This window comes from Echinops telfairi, unplaced genomic scaffold, assembly GCF_000313985.2.
Source record: "Echinops telfairi isolate 266 unplaced genomic scaffold, ASM31398v2 ScPeMD7_7;HRSCAF=31, whole genome shotgun sequence".
NCBI classification, from domain to species: domain Eukaryota; kingdom Metazoa; phylum Chordata; class Mammalia; order Afrosoricida; family Tenrecidae; genus Echinops; species Echinops telfairi.
Window position 1 is genome coordinate 15290406 of NW_022103904.1, and position 16238 is coordinate 15306643.

General features: G+C 39.3%; 1 protein-coding gene across 2 annotated transcripts in view; it reads left to right on the forward strand.

Annotated features, from left to right (window-relative positions):
- DDC (dopa decarboxylase) overlaps positions 1-16238 on the forward strand; it is a 122596-nt gene that overhangs the window by 14126 nt on the left and 92232 nt on the right. For both annotated transcript variants that reach the window (XM_004708040.2, XM_045286358.1), the window contains exon 2: positions 13236-13442. In XM_004708040.2, the coding sequence (XP_004708097.1) occupies positions 13242-13442 (201 nt within the window). In that variant the 5' untranslated portion in view covers positions 13236-13241. The remainder of the gene's footprint in view (positions 1-13235; positions 13443-16238) is intronic.

A 16238-nucleotide genomic window follows, 5' to 3' on the forward strand; every position in this document is an offset into this window, starting at 1 on the left:
TATGGGAAAAACTCAAGTGCAATAAGTGGTTTTCTCATTTCTAAAAAGGTGAAATGTAGATTGATGACAAACCTTGGTCTGGATATCCCGCCAACTTCCTGAACTGACAAAAATGTTGACAAAATGTGTGCACTTGTGCTCAAAGACTGACGACAGACCATTGAAGAGATTGGGAAGTTATCTGGACTATTTTGGAGCTTGGTTCAGAGAATTGTAACAGAAGAGAATTTGGGAATAAGAAGAGTCACTGTGAAATTTGTGCCTCAGATTCAGGAAATTTGTGCCTTGGGTTCAGGAAATTTGTGCCAGGAAAAAGAGTATTGAGTGGAAACATGCCATGCTGTAAAAGAACAGCTACAAAGCAACCTGGACATTTTTCTGAAGGTCATTACTGGTGATGAGACATGGTGCTATTCTTATGACCCCAAGCACAAGCATCAATCAAGCCAGTGGAAGACACCATTGTCACCTTGCCTATAAAACACTTGTCAAGTGAAATCAAAGATCAAGACAATGTTCTTTTTTTTTTTTATGTGAAGGGGATAGTGCATTTAGAGTTCATTCCATCAGGTCAAGACTGTTAATTAAGATTTCTATTTAGAGATTCTGAAAAGATTGCATAACAGTGTGGACAACAACAAAAAAGGCCTGATTTGTGGCAGATGGAGGACTGGTTTTGACACCATGACAATACACCTGCTCACGCAGCCATCTCAGTGTACCAGTTTGTGACAACAAACAGCATACCTCTCTTGCCCCACATACTTTACTCACCTGACCTCACTCCATGCAACTTCTTTTTGTTTCCATGAATGATGAGGGACATGAAAAGACAGTGATTTGATGACGTGAAAAAAGTGAAGAAAAAATGAGGGAGGTGCTGTCAGCCCTCCAAACAGATGAGTTGGACAAATGTTTCCAAGAATAGAATCTCAGATTTGACAAGTGTATTAAGTGTAATGAGAGGATTTTGAAGGTGATAAGGTTGTATTGTAAAACAAAATTAAATACAGAGCTTTGAAAAAAATCCGTTTTGGTGGGGTACCCCCTTGTATTGACTTAATTATTTGCATGATAAGTTTATCACAAAGGGCAACGTACCAAGTAGTTTTGTTATCATCTAGCTGGGTGTTACCCAGGAGGGTCCTTAACATTTCTGTTTCAGATTTGTCACCTAAAAACTCCTACACAGTCAAGTCATAAACAGTTAATATATCTAAGTTGTTGTAGATCTGTCCACAGATTTTACCTTCTTATTCTACCTTCTGGCCCTTGCGTGCTCCCAGGACACCCCTGCTGTTTCTTCTTCTGCCATTGACTGGGTATCCTCTGCATGTATGAGCTCCCATGGGGCAAGCCACCAAGATTCCAGCTTTGTAGGGAGCACTTGGGCGCTGGGTCCCAGCAGTAGTTTGCTCTTTCCGTCCCTTCCATCTAGGGGTGAGGGTGGACAATGGATGCTCAGATATGCTCACTAATCTTCTTTGGCTACTTAAACTCACCTCGTTACTGCAAACCTAGGACCCTGAATCCAGAACCTACTGTTTTCCCCACTCTAACAAATAGTTTCCTGGGCACTCCTTCTGTTGATGTTTCTGCAATACTAACATTCTTTCTGCCCACATGAGTGAGCTTATGATGTTTCTCTTTGTAGTTTTAAAAGTACACACAGTGAAGTACTTACAGACAGAAAATCTTCATGCAAGATTGCCATTGTCACAAATGCCGGAGGACCCTGGGATCAAGGTGGAAAGCAGTCCAAGAACAGTTATATATAAAAATAGATTTTAATACAAAAGTCCTATTCCAGTTCCATGCCCACTATATTATTAAAAGCATGACAAATTTATTTGCAGGAATGAAATTTCACAGCTTCAAAGAAGGAACAGTTGCAAACAATTGAAATTCCAGTTTGTAAAGAGACGAGCTCGAGTGTCCCAGAGAGGAACGATGAGTCAAATTGTGTTTCATAGAAGGAGACCGAGGAAGAAGTCAATCACGCTGGTTCACTAAAGCCACAACATTAGCCAAACAGTTTTTCAGTACACTTTATTTTAGAGAGCATTTTTAAAGTTTACAGAATAATTGAGCATGCACATCAATTCTCTAATTATTTTTTTAAAAATCTAACACCAGCTCTGCATAGGCATTTAACACACAATCGCATAAAGTCTTCAAGGAGGGCTCTCATTCTCAAATGTACAAATATTGAGAGGAAGCCTCAGAAAGGTAGCCTGGTCACACAGTAACTGTAAGAGGTCATGCCGATATTGGGTCTGTCTGATGCTTATATCTTCCCTTGGGCCTCTCGCGAACGGATTTTAATCTTCATGTGCTTCACAATCAACCACAAAATAAGGTTCCTAAAATGTTGTTGTGTATCTGGAGTCTTAACTAAAATAGACCTCTCTCCCTCTTTCTTTCCCTTCCTTTCTTCTTTTCTTTCTTTCTTTTCAAGTTAATACATTATTCCTATTATTAGAAAACACTGAATGCTGGAACCTTCTTCACAGTTTTGGTTAGAAAGAGTTGTCATTTTTAGTGTATTTTTGTTGTGCTTTGAAAACACACACACACACACACACACATAGCCGCTTGTAGTATGGTTCATCAAGCAGTCAGCTCAGGGGGGAGTCCACCTTATTATTTTTGTGCCTAGATTTATAAGCTCAACAGAAAACAGAAAGACAAGACCACACATCCCGAGAGAAAACATGTTTTAAGCAGAAATATGAGTCTTCCCTGCTCTGACATAGTGTAAAAATGCTAATTAAAGAATCAAGATGGAAAATGAAAGCCATGAAAGATTAAATAAAGTCTCTAGTGTCCTAGGATATGACATAAAGCCAGGGCTTATGTTCCATGGGCAGATAAAAATGTGCTTTGTTGAGGTCTCCTGCTAGTGCAAACAGATAATAAACCGCTATGGACCCACACACCCTCAGATGGTTGGACGAGTTGATCTTATCAATTTTAGGATGCTAATCGCCAGCAATATCTTCCATACTCAGGTCCCGAATATGCTCCATTCCCTCGTACCCTCACAACCAAGGCCGGCATCATCTAGGTTTGGGTTGCAATCCAGCTAAATGGCAGTGGTCAGGGTTGGATTACAGAGACCCATGGAGCGGGTATTTCTAACTTGAATTATGGCGACAATTTGAACCAGAAAAGAGGAAATCAGAGTCTAAGGAGAGAAACTCAGATGCCCAGGATGGAAAGTGTATATGAGGGACAGCTAAAGTTTGCAATGAACTGAAATGAGATTCAGTGGGGGTGGGGGAACCTAACTTCTGAGTTATTATTGTTTTCTATGCTGGTTTTTGTTTTTGTGGCATGTGTGTGATAGACAGGTAATTTTTTTTCCTATTTATAAGCAGAAAGAGTTCCATAAGCTATAAAATATTTCAGAGATAAAATGTTCAGAGGATATAAAGATTTTCCATGCATTATTCAGCAAGCATTCTACCCGTACTTATTGTAGTCCTGGGCTTGTGATTGGGCCGGAGAATGCAGATCTAAATGAGTTGAGGTCCTTGCTTGGATAAGCCCACAGTTAGCATAGATACCAGTAGAGTGATAAATTGCAGAAAGTAACCCCGTGGATTAGTTAGGAGGTATGAAGTACAAAGAGTTCGTGTCTTTTTGATGCATAGATATGGACTGAGAGCTGTATTGGCCATTGCTCTATAAGAAAGGGTTGGACAGAAGCCTCGGGGAGAGACTGGCTCATCACACACAAGCAGCGTATACCAGGAGCTGCCTGTAGAATAAGGTGCCGAGCAGCTGCTCACTGCTCCGAGATCAAGTTATGTCAACAGAAGCTTCGTTAGGGGTCCACAAAAGCATTATCCATAGCTTTTTATCAAAATGTACATCTACCAGCCAATATTTGCCCAGCTTAGAGACATGAAATATCGAACAGTTCTAAAATGAACACAAGATTATACTTGAAAGGTCTTTGTGGGAAATAATCCACACATAAATAAATGACAGGATGATTTGAAATTAGTATCTAGGTTTTAGCTTATAATTTGACCAGGAATATTTCTCTCGATGGCAAGATAGTGTGTGTGTGTGTGTGTATTTTCCCCGAGGAATCCTTTTTGACTATCCTTACCAGTTCGTTCCCATTAAAAAGAAGCAGCAGTGAATACGCTGCATTTTGCATTTTGCATACTTCCACAATTCAAGTCTGTGAGACTGCTGTTGCTATTCCAAGCACATTGAGGACACCAGGATCTTTTCCAAAAAAAGTATTTCTAACAGTGACACACAAGATACCAATTATAAAGTAATGTTTGACATAAATGAGAGTTAATTTAGACAAAATTCAATTTTTGGTTTGTATTTTTAAAAATATTTATTTTAATTTATTATGAATTGGAAGATCATACATACATCATATCATTCCTTAGTTCAATCACGTCATTCAGTATCGTACAACTGCTACCACAATAAGTTTTCACACATTCTTTTTTTCCCTGGTCTCCTTGACATCATTTACCTTTTACCTCCGCCCCACCACCGCCAGCACTGTACGTGCCCCCACCCCCACCCTTTCCCCGAAACCCTTATTGTGCTTGCTGTCCCTATCGGTTCCTCAATCCTGGGGTTCATAGACTGAAAGACAGAAAGACATATACCACAACTTTAAGAGGGTGACCCCCAATGACATAACACCTCTGAGCTACACCCTAATATGAACAAACAAAACAAAAATACAGAAAATGTTAAAAACCAGGTCAGGTGCAGTGTGCTTCAGAGAGAGGATCAACTGACAAAGTTTTAACTGTAAGCCAGGTTTTTTATGGGAAAAGCATTTTATAGGAAAGAGGAGAAAACTATAAATAAAATCAGGCCAAACAAAAGTCAGGAAAATGTATGCAAAATACGCACAGACTTAGAGTGGACCTATTCCTACATTAAGAGAATTTACAATTAAATAATAGCTAACACGTTAGGGAACTGGGCCATGTTTTCTTCTATTACACATAAGGTCTCCATGAGGTAAGGCGAGTTAGTGACAACTAACACCATGTGGAAAAGAATGTCAGGAACAAGTAATTCTTAAAAGAATAAACCCAGATGCCAAAGGAATGTACAAGAGAAAATGGTTCAACCTCATTAATCATCATAAACCTACAATTTATTCCTAAAACATTGGCACAGTTTAAAATGAACACTTAAGCCCATTGTTGGTGATGGTTTAGCAAAATGATAGTTCTTACATGTACATGTATTCTGGAAGAGTAATGTGGCTATGAAAGATACAAAACAGCTTTCTCCCTCTGGTGAATCCCCACTGACTCTAGTCTAGGACTGCGACTAGCTTCCTATCAGACACAGAGCCCTGTAACAGGGACCCTAGCAGCGGTCGTTAGGCTGCAGTGCCACACCTTGTCCTTAGAGCTCCCTTTTGACCTATGTTGAAGTTATTCTAAATTTTTGATATTCTCTACTTTCTTTTTGATTGAGGGTTATCTCTGTTTTATTTGGTCATTGTTGCTGGGTCCTTAACTGGATTAATAATCACTTGGGGACTAGAAGGGAGAGGTTGGTGGGAGAGTTAACATGGAGAGTGAACATCAATGGGAACAAGAAGGAAGAAAATTTTCCAAAGTTGAATGTGGTGATGATTTCACAACCCTTTCTATGATTAAACTATTGAATTCTATTTCATGTTAATTACAGCTTAAGAAAACCATTTTTAAAAAGCTCGAGGGAGAACTTTGGCAGTCTAGTTTCAAAATGTTAGAAATATGTATTTCTGTAAGAGTTTGTTCTAAGGAAATTATAAAATGAATGTTTTCTATTGTAGGAACTTTCATTGTGAAACAAAGTATATAAAAATATCAATGCTAGATTGCACATTTCTGTATTGTTTAGCAAAGTCAATTACTGACATTTATTGAGTGCTTATTTTGTGTCACTGCACTGTTCCCTTGATCTTATTTATCACAAAAATATTTGGGAGATTATCATTATCATACATTTTGTTTTCAGCTAAGGAAATGGAAGCTTAGCAAGGGAGTTCCCTGCTGTAAGTTAATACTGCTCCTATGTATTCGAGTCAGGGCTTCCCTCTCAGTCCTGTGACCCTTGTTCCCAGAGTACTGACCAAAACAGCTGCACAGCCTCTTCCCATTCATGTGGCAATGAACTCTGCAATTGCTTATGGATGAAAGCAAAGGAGCAACAAGATATGTAATATTTCAAATGTACATGATTCAAAGTTCACCAAAACTTTATCACACTGCACTTCCTTCTTTCTTGATGGTATCGTGGTTCTGAGTTGGGCTGTGATCCCACATGGTCCACAGTTCAAAACCACCAGTAGCTCCATGGGAGAAAGACTGAGCTTTCTACTCCCATAATCAATTACAGTCTCACAAACCTGCAGGGGGGGTCACTAATGGTCAACATTGACTAGACGGCCGTGAGTTTGGAGTTTTGGTTTTCAGACTCTCTAATGTGACCTCTTTCAGAGAAGTTGAGGACCATTCTAGTTCCCTTAATCTCAGGATCATAAAGATCGACATATATGTGGTCCATTAATCCATTGCAATACTTGTTTCCATACATCTTTTATTTTCTTAACTCATCTTTCCTCTGATGGACAGAGACAAATAGTTGCACTGTGGATAGTTGCTCATAAGCTTTTAAGACCACAGTGGCTGCCCAGGAACATAGAATATAGAACGTTGCCTGGGAACGATGTTTGCCAACTGACCTTGGTATCCCTATTTCCTTAAGGCTAAGAAGTTTTCATAACTTTGCCACCTATATGCTCTAATATATTCATGGATATATTTGCAGCATAGGTGTATGCAGGGGTACCAAAAACCAAACAAACCAGAATTGTGTTAGGTGGAGCAGAGCTTTCTTAATACACATTTTTCCCACTAGGTGAGCATCAAGCAACTCACTCTGAGTTAGTGCACCTAGTGGCATCGCCTGGGAAGGTTCTCTCTGGTCACAGTGAATTTTTTCGTAAAAGCAGTTTCGCTTGAAATTTGTTTTCTGTGATGGCTGATTTAAGAGAACAGTGTGTGGCTGTGAAATTTTGTTTCCTGCTTGGGAAAATTGCCGCAAAAAATATTGTGATGTTGACCAAAACTTAAAAGGGCAGTGCTATGGGAAATACGTAAGTGTACAGGTAGTTTTCTCATTTCAAAAGAGGTGAAATGTTGATTGATGACAAACCTCATTCTGGATATCTGTTAACTTCCTGAATGGATGAAACTAACAACTCGTAGTGCATTTAGAGTTACTTCCACCATGCCAGACTGTTAATCAAGCCTTCCATTTAGAGGTTCTGAAAAGATTGCTTAACAGTGTGTGACAAAAAAAGCCTGATTTGTGGCAGATGTGGGACTGGTTTTGCCACCACGACAATGCACCTACTCATGTGGCCATCTCAGTGCGCCAGTTTTTGCAAAAAACAGCATGCCTCTCTTGCCCCATGCATGCTTCTTGTTAATGTTTTAACATTTTATTTAAATTTTAGAGATTAATCCCTTATCTGATATATTATTACCCAAAATACAACCCCCCACCCCTGCCCTAGTCTATAGATTTCTTTTTACCCTTTGGTGAAATCTTCCACTGAATTTTTATTTACGTGTAATAGAGTACTTACAGGAACCCAAGGTTTGTCCTACTTTTTCTTTGATGGCCTTTATAGTTTTAGGTTTTACGTTTTGGCCTTTGATTCATCTTGAGTTTTTTTTTATGTGTGGTATGTGATATGGCCCTTTTTCATTTATCTACAAATGGATATCCTTATTACCAGCCTCATTGTTAAAGAGACCTTCTTTCCCTCATTTAATGCACTTAGGCCCTTTATCAAAGATGAGATGTCCATAGGTGGATGGATTTACTCCTGGGTTCTCAATTCAGATACATTGGTCTATGTGTCAGTCTTTCTACAAATCAAACTGTTTTGAACCTTATGACTGTGTAGTAGGTTTAATATCAGCATGCATAAGACCTCTTACTTTGTTCTTTCTTATTAGTAGTACTTTTCTAATTTGGAGTGTCTTTATTTTCCATGTAAAGTTGATGATTAGTTTTTCTATCTCTAAAGAATAATGATGGAATCTGGGTTGAGATTGCATTATAGCTGTAGATTGTTTTAGTAGTATGGGCCTTTTCACAGTGATAAGTATGCCTATCATAACTGAAGGATAGTCTTCCATTTATGTAGGTCTCTTTTGGTTTCTTTTAGTAGTGTTTTTCCATTTCATTTGTATAGGCTTTTTGTTCTTGGTTAGATTTATTCCTAAATATTTTATATTTTGGTTGTCTATGAAAAGGCATCTTTAAAGTAGTAAAAGGCAAAGCTGTCTCTTTGATGACTAAGGTGCACCTCACCCAAGTCATGATTCTTTACACTCATCTCATATGCAAAGCTGCGTAATGTGAAAAAGAAGAGAGAAGATGTGATGAATTTGAGGTGTTGGCAATGGGTATTAAATAACCCATGTATTGCCAGAAGAGTCAGTAAGTAGCCTTAAAAGAAATACAAGAAATTTCCTTAGAAGCTAGAATGCCAATGTTTTCCTTACTTTGGATTTGTCACCAGGAAAAACCAGTTCTTACTAAAGTACGTCATATTGACAGAGTTGAAGGTAGTAAAAACAAAGAAAACTCTGGATGAGATGGCTTGACACAGGGGCTGCAACAATGGCCTCACACATACCAAAGTTTCTGAGTACGGCTCTTGACCTGGCAATTTCAAAAGTCACCACGAATCTATGCCAACTAAGTGGCAGTTAACACAATTACAATATGGCCTTACTATCTCAATAAATTATCTGGACTTTCATGTAGGTCATGGTTCATCAGAATTCCAGATAGTCACTTTGGCTTTTCTCCTGCTGTATTTTTGCACTCACTGTTGAAATAAATTAAAACTTAAAAAAAAATTCTTCGGTCATTAACAAGCTAAACATGTACCCCAAGCAATAAATTTGAAATGGGAGTTTGACCTAATCAAAGTTGTGAAGACAGCCTAAAACCTGCTGTATTTTACCTGCCACATGTTTCATTTATCAGAGAACACACTCGAAATAGGGAAAGTCAACACATCTGCAAACATGTTACTTTTAACCTCAGAAAAAATGTCAAACAGGGAAGAAGTTAGGGAGTGCAAGAGGGCTTTAAAATGTTCACAGGAAACGTCTAATAACATTTAATTTCATTTTCCATGCACTTTCTGAAGAGCCCTAGTACAATGTCAAACCACTACCACCACAATTTGCAGTAGATACAGACTTTCCTTCTAGCACTGAAAGCTCAGTTTTAACTTGTATGCTTTGAACGATGGGAAGAACTCCTCAATATTTCATGTCTTACACACAGGGAAAATTCTGGGGGGACATGGGCCAAATGTTCAGGTGCTGAATCTTAGGTTATTCTTGTGTGTGTGTTATGCTGAGTTTACTGTTTTGAAAATAGGTTCCTTATGCTGTGAGACACTAGCCTTGTTTTTGAAAAGCGTTTTGTGGACAGGGATGGTTCCATCCGGTGATGTACTGAAGAAAAAGGAAGGGGGTTCTCATGTTGCTGGAGGGTTATGATATTGCAGACACCAGGCCAAGTGCCTGACGTAATTCTTCATCTCCCTCAGACAACAGCATTATCTCCATTTTGCAGATACGGCGAGAGAGGCTCAAAAAGCTAAAATTGCCTGTCTCTATCAGTAGCTGCTAAGGGGCAAAGAAGGCAGGATTTGGTCCATGTTTATCATGAACACTGGATGGGATCATGAAAATAGGCATTCAATTCTAACAGATGTAGTTATTGTTTTTAGCTGCCATAAATCAGGGTTCCCTTGCACAGAGGATTGACCCCTCTTAATGATGTGTCCAAAGAATGTGAACCAGATGATATTTTGTTGTGGTCTATAAGGTTTTTATTGGCTAATTGTCTGAAATAGATCCCCCGGTCTTTCTTCCCAGTCTGTCTGAGTCTGGTATATTGTGTTCCTGCTGGTATTTGAAATATCAAGGGCATAACTTGCAGCATGGCAGCAATTCAAAAGCAAGCAAAGTATAACGAAATGACAGAGAGGTGGTAGCGTACATTGTATGTTGTTGTAGTTGTTAGGTACCATTGAATCGGTTCCCATTCATAGCAACCCTCTGAGCAATCAAGTGAAGCCCTGCGCCCCCTCACGATCCACACCTGAAGGTACTCAGAACACACTAAGGAAGAAAGAAGCACACAGACTGCGTTAGCAGACTACAACTGGTACATTGATTTCTCACTGGATTTGTAGCCCACTACTGGCATGCAAAGGACCACCTATTTGTTCAGAATGAAGATAGCCATTTCTCTTCTATGCCATCGCTTCACATAAAAAATTAAACACATGAGGGAGGGGAGGGGAGGGAAGGGGGAAAATGAGAAGCTGATACCAAGGGCTCAAGTACAAAGAAAATGTTTTGAGAATGATGATGGCAACAAATGTACAAATGTGCTCAACACAATGGATGGATGAATGGAGTGTGATAAGAGTTGTATGAGTCCCCAATAAACTGATTCAAAAAATTAAACAGGTATCATATTGTATAAGAATGCGAAAGTGGGGGACAGACAGCTGAGAAGTGGGTGAAGGGAGACGTCGGACAGGGCAAGATATGACAAAATACCCATTTATAAACTATCAAGGGCTCATGAGGGAGGGGGGAGCGGGGAGGGAGGGGAAAAATGAGGACCTAATGTCGGGGGTTTGAGTGGAGAGAAAATGTTTTGAGAATGATGTACAAATGCGCTTTACACAATTGCTGTGTGTATGGATTGCGCTAACAGTTGTATGAGCCCCTAATAAAATGTTTAAAAAAAAAAAGAATGCGAAAATATCTCTATTTTGAAACGTGCTATCATATTTGCATGTTAGTAGGTGTTGAGTTGGCTTCAGCTCATAGAAACGCTCTGCTCACAAGAATGACACACTGCCCACTCTCCCATCCTCACCATTGTGTTTCCAGGCCCAGACAAGTGAGGGCTCCCAGGGCTTCATCAGCTTGCTGAAACGTTTCAATGGGTGTTCCATGAATTCCTGGAGCCTAGTTTGTGGCTAATGCTTTCAGTGCAGCATGAACTTCTTCCTTCAGGACTTTTCGTTCTTGCTCATATGCCACCTCCAGAAATGGTGGAATACGGACTAGTTCTTTTTTTTTTTTTTCAGAACAAAAAATCATATCATTGTGAATAAGGTGGGGAGTGCAGGGTGGAGACCCAAAGCTCATTTGTAGGCTACTGGACATCCCCTTACAGAAGGGTCTCGGGGAGGAAACAGTACATCTTCTTTGTCTTTTGATGCTTCCTGCATCATTCGACAGTTTACCCGTTAGATCTTTCAATATTATGACTCAAGGCTTGTATCTTTTCTTGAGTTCTTCCAGGTTGATATGCTGAGGGTGTTCTTCCATTTTGGTTTTCTAACTCTAGGTTGTTCACATTTCATTATAATATTTGACTTTGTCTTTTCAAGTGTCCTTTGAAATGTTCTGTTTGTCTCCCTGACTTTATTATTTCCCCCATTTGCCTTAGCTACTCTATGATTGAGAGCAAGTTTCAGAGTCTCAGGTGACATCCACTTTGATCTTTTCCTTCTTTCTTGTCTTTTGAATCCCTCGTGTATGGTGTTCTTGAGGTCTTCCCCATCAGGCCTTCTGTCATTAGCGTGCAATGCAGCAAGTCTGTTCTTGAGATGTTTTCAGGTAGCATAGACTCAAGGTCATATTTTGGCTTGTGTGGACATGTTTTCATTTTCTTCAGCATCAACCAGATCTCACATGAGCACTGGTGTTCTGCTCCACAGTCTGCTCTGGCCTCAGTTTAACCTCTGACAGTGAGCTTCTCCATTGTCTAATCCCACAGATGTAGTCTATTTGATTTCTGTGTATCCCATCTGGAGAAGTCCACGCATATAGTTGTGTTTCAAAAACACAAACAAGTCCTATGAACAAGTCATTTGTCTTGCAAATTTCTATCATGTTATCTTCAGCCCCATTTTTATCACCGAATCCATGGTTTCCACCTCCTATTCCTTCCTCTTTGTTTCCAACTTTTGCATACCAATCATTAGTGATTATCAATGCACATTGATTGAGTGTGTGATTGATTTCAGCATGAAGACACTGGTAGAATGCTTCAGTTTTTGCATCACTAGCTTTTGTGGTTGGTGCATACATTTTAATAGCTGCACTGATTGGATTTTCTTCGATGGAGATAGATATAATCCTATCACAGACAGACTGCATTGTACTTCAACATAGATCTTGAAATGTCCTTTTTTGACAATGAATACAAACCACACTCCTCTGGATTGTGTCATTCCTAGCATAGTAAACCATATTATGATTTTCTGATTCAAAATGGCCAATACCAGCCATTTCTGCTCAGTGACACCGAGGATATAGATCTGTATGCATTCCATTTCATTTTTGATGGCTTCCAATTGTCCTAGATTCATATTTCATATATTCCAAGTTCCTATTATTAGTAGAGCTCTCCAGTTGTTTCTTCTCATTTTGACTTGTGCCCATCAGCACAGGAAGGTCCCAGCAAGCTTTACTCCCACAGGCTTTACTCCATTCATGTTATGTGGTCAATTTTACTTTGAGAAGGCAGCTAGCTCCTCCCTGATCATATTCTGGTGGTCTTCTTACTTGAGGGGTTTATCTTCTGGCACTATCTCTGACAATGCCCTGTTTCTCTTCAGTAAGCCTTCAGTATCTGACAGTTTTTCAGTTCTGCATATGAGGTTTTCAGTAGCTAAGTCCTCTGAAGTGGACAGCCAATTCCTGCTTTGTACTCTGCTCTTAGTCTGAAAGCTCTGCTGAAGCCTATTCACTTTGGGCGACCCTGCTGGCATTGGAAACACCAGTGACATCACTTCCACCATCACAGTAAGACAGACTGACAGATACGTGGTGCAGAGTATATTTTATCGATGAGGAAAATGGAACCAAGATGCTACCCTGACCTCAAGTGAATAGTTGGCAAATTGAAGAAGCGTGTTACTGCGGTCTCTCAATGTGTTGTCCTTCCTACTCCATCTAGCTATTTAAGAAAAGTCTCCTGCATGGGACCACCCAGACTCTCCAGTACAGGAGGGTCACTCCCTGGGGGCTGTAACACTCAGCTAGTTTGGAACTGCCCCCACTCCGTTTAAGAAGTCGTGCTGTTGGCTAATTTCTTTCATTTCTTTCTTTGTGTAGTTCAACATGAATGCAAGTGAGTTTCGTAAAAGAGGCAAGGAGATGGCGGACTACATAGCTGATTACATGGAAGGCATTGAGGCACGCCAGGTTTACCCGGATGTGGAGCCTGGCTATCTTCGTCCCCTGATCCCTGCCAGTGCCCCCCAGGAGCCCGAAACCTTTGAGGACATCATGACTGATGTTGAGAAAATCATCATGCCTGGGGTGAGTCTACACCTGGGAGAAAAAGGCAATCTGAAGCTCCATCAAAGATCAGAGGAGGGAGGGCTGGTGATGTTTAGCTCCTCCTGGTGATGTTTAGCTCCTGTGGCCACTTCCATTCATTGTCGCTCCAAATACTCACGTCGGTTTGATTGGGGAGAATTGTTATCGTGTCTGTTTCTTAGCTGAGGGAATTAAGGCTCAACAAGGTTATGTAACTGAATAGAGGTCACCTCACTACTGATTGATGCAAGAATTCAAACTCAGACTACCCATAAATGCTCCCTCCTCCACAGCCCCTGCTGCTAAGATGTTTGCGTGCACGTGTGATAGTCAGGGGAAACAAGTCGCTTGTTGCTGTTTCAACACTAATCAATGATCAGGAATCTGTTACCAACGCCCTGTCCCGCCCCAACCACAGTGCCCTTGCATAAACAGCTTCACTGGAAATTTTTATCAGACATTCAAAGAATTGATACGAATCCTACTCAGACCCTTCCACGATTCAAAAAAGTAAGGACTATTTCCTAACTCATTCCACAAAGTCAGCATCACCCTGATTCCATAGTCAGAAAAAGACATTGCAAGAAAAGAAAATGACAGCTTTCTTATGTGATTAGATGCAAAATTTCCCAATAAAATTCTAGTGAGCAATATGCAACAACACATTAAGAGATTTATACCAGGAAAAGTGGAATTTATTGGAGAAATGCAAAGATGGTTCAACATTAGGAAGTCAATTGATGTAATTGGCTTTAAATGCACACAAAAAAGAACCATATGTTTATTTCAACAGGTGCAGAAAGGCATCTGATAAAATCTAATACCCTTTCTTGATGAAACTTTCAATAAGATAGGAATAGAAGGGAAATTCCTTAACATAAATTAAGGGCATCTGACAAAAATCAATATCATCCATTAAAATTTTAAAATAACCTGAGCTTGTGCCAGAAGAGACTCTTAAACTTGTTCTTGAATGTAGAGTAGCTAAAATAACTATAAGAAATGATGGAAATAAACAGTATATATGGAAGTGAACAGTATATTTCAAAAGGCATCATGAGAAGTTAAAGCAAAGTATATTAATGAAATGTAGAAAGCCTGGAGTTAAAAAAAAAACAACAAAAACCCCAAAAGGACAGAATATGCTCAACATATATAAAGCTGAAATAATTAGAAAAAATCCAAGCTTCACATTGAATATTGAAGGATTACACGGGCAAAGTATTGAGTGACACAGGAAGTATCAAAAGAAGATGGGACATTGTAAAATAGATTATGGCAGGTGCAGTTAGGTTAAAATTTCACATATTATTTTATCTTCCCTTTCACCTCTTTAAAGTTGTTCTAGTTTTTAATACTTTCTACTTTCTTTTCCATAAGGTTTTCCTATTTTATTTTGTTAGTTTTTGTTGGTTTGGGGTATGTTTCTCTGTATATGAGACCCGGGATAGGGAAATGTATAGAGACAGTAACTGGACTAATGGTTTCTTGGGGGTATGGAAGGCGATATTGGCATGAAATGGGGAGCTACTAACAATGAGTCCAAGAAAGAAGGAAATTTTCTAAAATTGATTGTGGTAATGACTGTGCTTCTTCGTTCAATTGAAATATTGAATTGTATGATATGTGAATTATGTGCTAATAAAACTGTTTTTTGTTAAAAAAAAAAAAAAAAAGAAGATGGATGAGATACACAGAATCCCTGTAACAAAAGATTTGGTCTAGCGGTTGAAAGGAAGAATATGATCAAGAACTGATGGTTTTGAAGGAAGAAGTCCAAACTGCAGTGAAGACATTAATAAAACGCTGGGCTCCAGGAATTGAGAAAAGCAACTGATATGTTTCAATAAGCTTATGAAGGACTGGAAGTCCTCACTTGTCTATGCTTAAAAATTTGGAAAACCACTACTTGGCCAAGCAACTGGAAGAGATCCACTAGTGTGCCTATTCCAAAGAAAGGTGACCCAATAGAATGTAGAAATTATGAAACAATATCATTAATATCACATGCAAGTAAAATTTTGCTGGAGATAATGAAAAAAATCTGAAGCCAGAAACAAGAATGGGATGTGGGATGCCATTGCTGATGTCAGATGGACCTTGGTTAAAATCTGTGTTTGATTGACTATGCAAAAGTATTTCACTATGCATCCTAACAAGCTATGAATAACACTGTGAAGAATGAAAATTACAGTGCAGTTCATGTGCTCATGTAGAACCCATACGTTGACCACAAGCAGTCATTTGAACAGAACAAAGATTTAAAATCGGGAAAGGGGTGTGTCAGGGTTGTATCTTTCCAGGATTCATATTCAATCTGTATGCTGGTCAAATAATCTGAGAAACTTAACTATATGAAGAAGAATGTGAAGGAAGGCTAATTAACAGCCTCCAATATGCAGATTACACAATCCCCCCCCACCCCCCCGAAAGCAGAGGACTTGAATTATTTACAGATGATCAACAAATTCTACAATATAATTCTATGGATTATACTTCTAACACCAAGAAAATAAAAATCCTCACAAATGGAATAATAGACAACATCATGATAAACAGGAAACCATTGAAGTTGTCAAGGATGTCATTTTACTTGAATCCACAATAAATGCTCATGGAAACAGCAGTAAAGAAATCAAGTGCTATATTGCATTGGGCAACTCTACTACACAGGATGTCTTTAGAGTGTCAGAGAGAAAGGTTGTCACTTTTAGGACGAAGGTCCCCTGATCCAAACTAGATCAGGTGGAGCCTATTTCTTCTTCTTTTTAAAAAAAACCATTTTATTGGGGGCTC